This window comes from Garra rufa, chromosome 2 (assembly GCF_049309525.1).
Source record: "Garra rufa chromosome 2, GarRuf1.0, whole genome shotgun sequence".
NCBI classification, from domain to species: Eukaryota; Metazoa; Chordata; class Actinopteri; order Cypriniformes; family Cyprinidae; genus Garra; species Garra rufa.
The window spans coordinates 19691178-19701913 of NC_133362.1; the positions used below are offsets into that span (position 1 = coordinate 19691178).

The 10736-nt window shown below is 36.2% G+C and overlaps 1 protein-coding gene across 1 annotated transcript; it reads right to left on the minus strand.

Moving 5' to 3' along the window:
• Nucleotides 1-4480: 4480 nt before the first annotated feature.
• lbx1a (ladybird homeobox 1a) lies at nt 4481-7030 on the minus strand. The gene is made up of 2 exons (XM_073834941.1): nt 6316-7030; nt 4481-5791 (listed from the first exon to the last, which is right to left on the minus strand). The coding sequence occupies exons 1-2, from the start codon at nt 6638-6640 to the stop codon at nt 5307-5309; spliced, it is 810 nt and encodes a 269-aa protein (XP_073691042.1). The 5' UTR covers nt 6641-7030; the 3' UTR covers nt 4481-5306.
• Nucleotides 7031-10736: the final 3706 nt, after the last annotated feature.

The window sequence follows — 10736 nt, forward strand, 5'->3', positions numbered from 1 at the left end:
TAGGCCTGCTTTTAAATGTACTTTTATGCATTATCAGCACTTTTACAATTAGGCTACAATAACTATACTCTCAGTAGTCTCAGTTTTAGTTTAGTTTTAAGTTGCTTTATTTTTTCATATTGTCAAAACATTTATAGCGCTGATGAGTGCAAAATGAGAATTGAAAAAATTAGATTACTAATAAATAACAGTGTTATTGACAACGAAATATGTGACCCTGGACCATAAACCCAGTTTTAAGTAGCACGGGTATATTTGTAGCAATAGCCAAAAATACATTGTATGGGTCAAAATGATCGATTTTACTTTTATGCCAAAGATTATTAGGATATTAAGTAAAGATCAATGTTCCATGAAGATATTTAGTAAATTTCCTACCGTAAGTATATCAAAACTTAATTTTTGATTAGTAATATGCACTTAATTTGGACAACTTTAAATGCGATTTTCTCAGTATTTAGATTTATTCGCACCCTCAGATTCCAGATTTTCAAATAGTTGTATCTCAGCCTATCCTAACAATCCATACATGGTAAGCTTAGGCCTATTTATTCAGCTTTCAGTGTCACTCTTTTCATGGACCCTTACTGGTTTTGTGGTCAAGGGTCACATATAATATATCAAATTTAATAAAATATGAGGTAGTATTAATAAATTGTGTTGGAAAATAGACTGTCTAACGCTCTGCTTATTTTTCTACTTCTCTCATGTTGTTTCCAGAGCCGTTCAACTCTCTGGTTGCTTCTATTCTAAATTCTATTAGAATTTCGTCTGAATCTTTTTTTTTTCTTTTGGAATTCATTCGAAGTTATTTAAATTTTTTATTTTCTTTTGAAATTTTTTTATTTATTTATTAGATTAATTTATTGTCCTCCTTTTTAACAAAAGTATTAATATGTAATTTTCAGAGAGTGAAAAAAATTAAACTGTGATTTTAGATACTACTACACGGTCAAGACCACGTTAGAACTACTAGCCAATGGCAATCTGGCCACTCAGATCACTTTTCTCACAGTGTTTGTAATCAGAAAACAGCACCTAAAGGCAGGGGCAGAGGACAATCAGCACTTACTGAAGATTTGATCATGTTTTATTTGAATGAACTGCAATGACATGCCATTTTGTCTGTGGACACACGATGCAAGCTCAATACTGAAATTGTGAAACAATTGTGGCGCCATCATTTCATTTTTTTCTTCGAGTTCAAAACTCTTTTCTGTCGGCAAAACAAAAATGATAGCAAATTCATCGGAGTTAGTGTTTCTTCTGATATTTTCCTCTGTATTACAACATGTCGAGAATGCAATTACAATATCCTGATGTAGCAGCAGATGAGGTGGGGTCCCTCAGTAGAACAAAAATCAATACAACTATTGTGACAACTTTTAAATTATAAACTGAAAACAACAACGCACTTACCTGCATTCACATGTGGGGAAAAAAGGCTTAGATCGTTGGGAATGTATGAGACGCCTACACTTACGCTAACTCTAAAAGTTAATAAATCAGTTGTAATAATTTATTAATTTGTTATTTATAATAATAATGAAGAGTAGCAAAAAATTAAACATACGCTCCTGCCAAGAATTTAAAAAAATATATATATAAATATTACATGCTTCTTGAAGATAGACGATAAAAAAGGGCTTTCCATGGCAAATTACACATATGAAAGTTCTGCTCCCAGTGCTCTCTTTCAAACACACACACACACACACACACACACACACACACACACACACACACACACACACACACACACACACACAGCTCTGTGTTGAATAGGCCTCTTTCCCCTTTAAATCTTAGACATTTTGACAGGACACATTAAGATCTGCCTGCTCAGCATGAACACATCATAAAACTGGACAGGCAATTTCTGTTTTCACCAAATAGCCAGGCTAACTCGTTCTGCATCTTTGATTTTAATACACTAGACACGCAGCTTAGCAGCAAGGGAGGGGAAAAAAATATCTGGCTAGGTATATTTTTCGAGTTATGCCCCTCAACTCCCTTAGATCCATTTTTCCGTTTGAATTATCAACTAGAATTTGATTAATATGCAAATTTGAGGCGAAAAGTCTTGTATAATTCTTTCAGTGGAGAGTAATTAATCAACAGTTAAAGAAAATTAATACATATATCAATTTTGTCAGGGACATGCTTAGTTCAATCGTCCGTAAAATTGAAGTTTGAAGTATTAAGGGGGTCCCACAGAAGCGTTATAACTAAAACACAGGAATCCACCCCTATTTAGTGATCAATCAAGCTTTCCCCTCAGGTTAATCTGCTTAATTTTTCACCTCGAATCATACACTGTTATGACATGTAGTCTCGCATCGAGTAGATGAAAGGTTTTTAAAAAAATGTTAACCGCACGATAGGAAAAACCTATCTATCTGCCTATCAATCTATCTATCTGGAAGTAAAAAAATGATATTCAATTTTAATTAAGGCAGAAAATCGCTGGTATCTCTCCTCTTTTCTAATCAAACAATTAGCCAGAAAAAGAAAGGGTAAATGGCTGAGGAGAGAGAGAGCGAGAGAGTAAGAGAGAGAGAAGAGAGGGAGGGAGAGTGCAAACCCCATTGTTTCAGCAGGGACTCATGCATCAAACTTCAATTTTCCGGGCGATTGAATTAGAGATTTTTTTCTCTCTCTCTTGAGCTGAAATACACTTAAGACTTTGGGATTAATTACCACGTTATGCTCTTTCAGATTGTAGTATTACTTATCTTTGCCACATTTGACAACACCTCATAAAATAAGGAACTGAACCCCACCAGCTCTCGCTCTCCTGATATATCAGCACCCCTTATATACATTTTCCACTTTCTGCCTGTGCAAACAGCACGAAGACAGAGAAAGAGAGAGAAAGACTTGGTCTGGATAAGGACATGGCTTTGCTAAACCTCTCTCATTTGTGAGCTAGCGCTAAATGTTGTATTCTGTGTTATGAAGGCTAATCAATAACCCAAACGTTTAAAGTTGGGTAGAAAACGCCAAATCACATACATGCACAGCGTGCCATTGTATTGAAGCACAGAGGCGCATGAGCAGACAGTGCTGGAGACTCTAGCGTCTGCTTATGTTAATGGAGCGGTGACAAATATCACATTGTCCGCATATCATCTCTGATCCTGCTATTACAGCCGATTTGTGTTGCTTAAAACAGACTATTCATAGTTGCGATGGAGCTATTTCGTTTTTATGATGCAAAATAATATTTACTATGCTTATAGTTCAAAAACACGAAAAATGCTATCACGAATCATAAGTCAAAAGTTTTTGCACTCGACTGTATCCTCCACAAAATTATACAATTTGACTTTTACCAAAATGTATAAGATTATTTCATACACTAAATATAGAAGAACTTAAACTTGTAGCCTAAATAAATAATTAAATAATTAGCCTATAGTATAAACGATACATTTTCTATAAAGTCTGTAATATGATAATTTAATTTAATTTAAATAATAATAATGCTTTGATGTACTATTATTAATATTATTATTATTATTATTAATTATTTGCACTGCTAGGTGCAATTAAGGAAAATAATTCATAAACAGTTTTTATCTAATACACAAATAACTAAACAAATCTGGTACAATCGAAAAAGAAACGTGCAAAACAAACAAACAGCACCTAAAGATGTGTCTAAATAACACAGGAATACAAAAATTTCCAAATGCAAAAAATAAATATAAAAAAAGTCGGTCGAACCGCGTGAGGAATTTTGCTCTAATTCCATACACAGTGTCACTCCAGCCATATGTTGTTTTTACGTGTAGCCAAAATGGTAACTTTATTATTTTAAGCCAAACACTCAAACAAACAAAGGCAGAAGACAACCTCTTAACAAGACGAGTCAGTATCATTGTAATTCATAGACTTGTTTAAAACAGCCGAGTGAAAAGAGAGAATAGAGGGGACATTAATAGGCCCAGATGCCCTCGCCCCTGTGCGCATTATTGCCTTTGTGAAAACGGAGCGAAACACTTTAAAAAAAAGGCCAGCTCAATCCATCAAATTGTCTGAAAATTGTGAGGAAAATTCAAAAACCATATGGCCTCCAAACGTTTGTGTCCTTTTTGTTCGGTGGGACACGCTTGTCTCCGTATTGAGAGCCGCGGGAGGCAGAGCATGCTTCATTGTAGCTTGTCACATCAGGGGAGACTGCTCATTTGTCCCCAGTTTTCACGCCTTACGCTAGAAATGACTGCCTCTCTTCGCTTTGCAGGGAAATAGCGTCTTTCAAGCGCGGAGAAACGGGCCAAAAACCCTGCGTTTTTGTGCATCCTTTATGCTCGCATTCATCAATCCAGATTTCGCTTTCTCACACACATCCATTGTGGATATTGAAACACGTCGTGGGGACTGGAAAACATGTTATGCCATTTTGAAAATCAAAAGCGTAAAATGTCGCATCTAAAACACATTCAAAGCATTTTTAAAAGAGTGTTGGTGCAGGAAATAAAAGTAGGCTACAAAGATAAACAAAACAAGAATGCAATACACAAACTGTACGCTTCGCTTATATTAACTCGATTGCTTATTTCGAAAACGATAAATAAAACTATCAGACTAGCGTCCAAAATTTAGAGAAAAAGACATTTTATTTCATTTTAAATACATTACACTTTGTACACTTGGTTTAAATGGTTTCCTGGCTTAAAAAGGCACTTACAGGCATACAAACCATAAGAAATATATTAAAATGTGACAATCCAGATTTAATCAGAGAAGTCGATTTTTTTCCCGTGATAGCTTTTGTAGGAAATGTTCTATAATACACTCTTTTATCAAACGATTTAGTCATAGGCCAAAAGGCATAATAGGGACACGCAGAGGGGCTACGTGTGTGAATTAAGCATCGGATATTTTGAGATATCTATATATGATCTGCTGCCATTTTGAACTAAAATAATTTCGTGGAACAAAATAAAACATGCATTCAACTTACTCAGAACCGGGTAAAAATGTTCTGCGTGGGCAATCGTGCTTTATGTGTGTGTGTTTATATCTGACTGAAATATTATCAAGGTACTTATTGCTCTTCAGCTATCTGTTTAAACGAATAGGCTAAATGATTACAATACTGCCACTGCATAAATAGATCTGAAGAAACTGTCCCATGCTTGCTTTGATTTTTTTTTTTTTTGTCTTTTTTATATTTGCTTTTAATACAAGTCATTTAATACATTTGGTGCGTTAATGGCACTTTCCAATCTATGGTTTTAGAGGACCATCTCAGGAAAATAAAAAGGTAGGTAAATAATACCGACGCTGTTCAATGAAAATCAGTCATCGACATCAATTTCCTCGTCTTCGTCCTCCGAACACTCTTTGCTCGTTGTGTGGTCTGTAAACGGTGATGATGGCGACATGTGGAGTTTGTTGGTGCCCTCGTGTTCGTGGTTAGATAGCGATGGAGACTTGGCCACTGATTCTCCGAGTGTACCATTGACGCATTTCTCTAGCTCTGACAGTTTGGCGAGTTTTTCAAAAGGTACATTGCCTACTGCTTTGGCCGACTCCACGTCCGCTTTCATCTCCTCCAGATCTCTTTTGAGCTTGGCTCGACGGTTCTGGAACCAGGTGATGACTTGAGCATTCGTGAGCCCGAGCTGCTGAGCGATCTGATCCCGATCAGCAGGAGACAGATATTTCTGATAGAGGAATCTTTTCTCCAGTTCGTAAATTTGGTGATTGGTAAAAGCTGTTCTCGACTTTCTTCGCTTTTTAGGGGTATTCCTCTGGCCGAAGAGTGTCATGCCGTCTCTTCCTAAAATAAACAGACAAAAACAATGCAGTGATATTAAAATGCATACTTGACTTTAACGAGTGGTAACAATTAAAACTAATTCAGTATTAATACAAATAATACGAATATTATCTTACTGTCATTTGTAAAAAATAGTAGCCTTCCACATCTAACAGTTCAGTTTCAAGTGGTAAAATTAAACAGGCCTTAAAATAGCAATACGAGTGCTATTTAATTGTACATGCACACATTTCAGCCGTTTATATTTATTTTTTTATTGCACACATTTCAGCCGTTTATATTTATTTTTTTATTGCACGTGGATATATATTTTAGATATTTCATTTGATTGCACCTGCACAGAATTAATACACATTTTTGTGCATTGATAAAGTTATTTAAACAAATACACTGAATAATCTTTTAACCATAAATAAACCCCTCAGCTAAACACTTTGAAAAAAACATTTTTCACTATTAGCATCCTTAAAAATTCTATCACAACCTAACAGCCAATTGTGCACACACAACGGGCCTTGTGTTACCTTCTGCCGCTTGTAGAACACTGACTTCCAGTCCCTTGAAGGTTTTGCTGGCGAGTTCCTCCAGGGCGCACAGTGGAGATGTCTGGGTGAGCAGAGCGCGGTTGGAGAGGGGATGGCCCGTGGATGAGTGCTTCTCACCGGACGAAAGCAGGTGCGCCGTGCCGCAAATTGTGTAACTTCGTTTGACCGAAGGTTTGTTTAAAATATCCTCTATGCTGAACGGAGTGAGAGGCTTGTTTGAGTTAGCAGGTGGAGGAAGATGGTCCAAGGGACTGCGCCTTCGATCCTCAACCGAGGCGCCTTTTGCGTCTTCTTTGGAGGACATTATTTGTCTTTTTAGCTTGTTTTGAAAATACGAGTTTTGAGGCTTTTTCCTTTCTTTTCGAATTCGCACAATGCAGTGCAGCTCAGTTTATAAAAACTACCGATGAACTTGAATGAGAAGAAATCCTCAAATCCGCGGAATTAGATGTAGCCGATCAGCAGCATGTTGCTGCTTTTGCCGCAGGGTTGGAAAAAACTTTAAGTCTTTCTTTAAAGCCACGTCTGCTGTCCTCAGCTCCTGGATAACGGTTGAGCCTCAGTAAGAAGCAGTCTGACAACCTCTGATGCTTCAGTGGAAACAGTCAGCCTCAAAAGCAGCCAGAATTGACTATTACTAACAAGTTATTCTTGATAGCAAGACAATCAATTACATCCAGTGGCACTTTTCTCTCCCTCTCTCCCTCCCTCTCTCTCTCTTTCTTTCTCTCTCCCTCTTGCTCTTTGACTATGTTGCAGTCCGATGCAGACTTTAGCAGGAAAGGAGCCCCGTTAATTAGAGGGCATGGCCGGGAGGAGGAGCTCAGCCGGATTACAATACTTAACGCTCCCACTCTTTACTACAAATTAATGATTTGTCGATATTCTGTTCGTTCTTATTTACACATTGGTACCGCGCTATTATAATAGAAACACATTTACATATTTTTAGTTATATTTAGTTTAAAAAAATAGCGTTCCAAAAGAACATATCCGGCAAAAGTAGATGTTTGCTATTTAAAAGGTCTATTAAACTAAAAATGTTTGTTTAAAAATATTTTGTTTAATAGACGTATTTTAGAGCCAAGTAGTATATCATGGCTGATAATACTTGTGGATAGAACAAAATAAGTGTGTGTGTGTGTGTGTGTGTGTGTGTGTGTGTGTGTGTGTGTGTGTGTGTGTGTGTGTGTGTGTAATAGAGAAAGAGAGAGGGAGAGGGAGAGGGAGAGAGAGAGATCGTCCCCTTCAGCTGCACCAAATCTTCTTTGCCATAATTCAAGCGCAAAGGGCCAGCTCACATCAGCAGTAAGATATTTCATCTCTAAAAATCGCCTGCTGTTCAATCCTCGGTATTTTTGGCATTATGGGAACTATTTTTCGTCGATTTACGCAGAACGGGGGTAAACTTACTGATATGCACAGAAATAAAACTGAGACCATGTAAAATAATTTCAAGTTAATAATTATAACGAATACATTTAATTACGTAGACTATAAATAATCGATATTTGTAGCGCGTATGTATTTCATATAATTAGTGCATTGGCTAAAGCGTCTAATGGTTGTTTTTGCGTTGTTTTCGTAGTGCACTTTAGTGTAACGAGGCCTGGGTTAAATTGGCAGAATAAGGCTGAAGCTCACCGCGAGGGACACCGGATAACAGCCGTGCATAGCGGATAAAGGCTGATCTACAGCGTGACAAAACAGTGCGTTTTGTTGGTTAGTAGACTGCAGCTTTACTAGAAAAAGTTTTCCTTTTTTGCCGCTATGTTTAAATTGTTTAAACAAACGATTAAGCAAATATGCTCGATTAATTTGTATCAAAAATGAATGTATAACAGCAATAATTCATATTAGCCTAAACTAATTATAGAATTTGCATAATATTAATCGTACATCTGATTTATTCTTGCAGCGAGTACGAACATTTAGAAATTCGGCAAAAACAATAACCATGACAACTACTCACATTTTATAAAACCACAAATAAATACCTACAACTAAAACAACACAACAGCATATTTAAATACATTCATCAGACAAATTAATAGTTTACCAAAAATTATTTAAAAATAAAATAAAAAAAGCACCATAAAAGGATACAGAGGCATGTGGTTACGCCTGTGACATGATCATTTAGCTTTGCCCACAGTGAGCAGGACGCTTGCGTAAGTAGATATGACGCAATGCCATGGAAGATACCACTAGCTACTGAATTCATGCAAATGCAAAAGTTCATTTCACGATGCAATACATTCTGCGCATACTAATTATATTTAATGACAGTTTATATTATTATTAATATATTTGTACGAGCACATAATTAAAGCTCTAGATATTAAGCGTAACATACGTTGATTTGATAGTGAGTAAATAGCCTATAATAATTGTGTTTTTCAATTCACCTTGTTGTAGAATTCGCAGGCAACTCAAACGGGATTGTCCATGCCTGAAGGAGTGAACAAAAATATTTATAAGTCATTTTTCGTTGTCTACACGGGGTCTGTGAGTATTCTGCATGTCTAATGAGAGATTTGTCACTTACTCCAGTGAGCGTCTGTCTGGACAGTTTTATTCCATAATTTATTCTCCGCTTCCGACCCTGAGCGCTCCGATTTCACAGGCAATATCGGATCTTTTCACTAACTTTTATTCACATGACCTTTCTGGGGATTGTAAATGATCTGCCCACACATCTGGTTAGATGGATATATAAAGTTTTCATGGGATACTGTCTAAACTGAGAGGCCCTAATTCACTTTTCACGAGAGAAATGTTTTATTTGACAACTCTATTTTATCCAGTTTTCATCGAAATATATCCCTTTCCGGCATAAAATTTGCTAACCGTTTTAACTCAGCAGACAACTTTAATCTTTCGGTAATGTTACTGGCATGTTGGAACTAATAAAACATACTCAAATAATAATAATACCATACTTAACAGACTAAACTACCTACGCATGTGGTTATAATTTAACACCCAAAATGTTTAATGAACTGTCTAAAAGTTTTATTGATTCGATTATAATTTATCGTTTGTTCATTCTTAATCTACCGCTTGCAGCCTTGGTAGGATAATAATATTCAACTAAAATAAACAGTGCAATATTTTTCATTTGTAGTTATATTATAATAAAATTATATAATTAAATATTCCTATAATTAGCCACAGATTCAATCAAAGATGTCACATTTTCACATATTAACCACATTAAAAAAAACTGGCCTGTCCCAAAACTCCATCACTGACTGTTGGCTAAATTAACTCAAATGACTGTACACTCTTAAAAATAAAAGTTCTTTATTGGCATTGATGGTTCCATGATGAAGTGAACATCCATGGAACCTTTCAACTGCAGAAAAGGTTCTTTACACTTTCCAAATGGATCTTTTAAGAACTGTTCACTGAAAGGTTCTTTGGGGAACCAAAAATGGTTCTTCTATGGCATCACTGCAAACACACCATTTTGGAACCATTATTTTTAAGAGTGTAGCAGAGAAATTAACCGTTGTTTATTGTATGATCAGGAGAACTTCTGAGTAAGACAGCTGCTGAAAATAACAGACAAAAACAAGTCAGTGTTGTTTTGTCGAATGTTTTAGGCCACATGACATTAAAGTCTACAGTTCTTGCAGTTTTTCAGTTTACAGTTCTATTATATGTTTTATTATATGTATGTCTGAGGCTATTTACCTTGGTCATAACAGTTATTTATTTTGCACCTTTTCAACAGCAATAATTCATCTGGCAGAAAGAACTGTTGTTTTTTGCTTTTGTGTGCAGTGTGGTTAAATGTTTTGATATGGAAAAAGTGGCCCCAAGACCAAATATATTCAGTATCAGTGTTACAATGAAATAAATAGATCTCCATTCATAAGATGAACATACAGTTTGATAAGCATGAGCATGAATCATGCTAACCAGGCCTTGCATCTATTATTATCAACAGTAGCTTGGATTGCTGCCCAACAAAGGTGGATTTACATTTGGCAAGCACAGCACTGGCACCAAATGTCCTGTCATATTAATGTAAATTACCTGCCTTTAAAAAAAAAGAGAGAACGTTACAAGGTCAGTCTAATGTGATTAAGATATTTTCTGAAGAGATAGTCACTCCTAATTTTTGTCTGACGCAATTTTGTTGTCTTTTCCACAGCAGTAGTGCAAAGTGACAACAAGGCATTGTTAGTGAGAAGAAAAATCCCTGAACAGAAATCCGAAACTCATAACCCACCAAAAATGAACCCATGCTTGTCATTATCTATACACGTAATCACTTGAAACTCAACACGAATGGACACATTTATTGAAAGCTCTTCAGGACAGCCCCAAATACAGCACCGCTTTTTTTGGCTGAAGTCCACATCGTGCTCCAAACACCATGGATGCCCCCG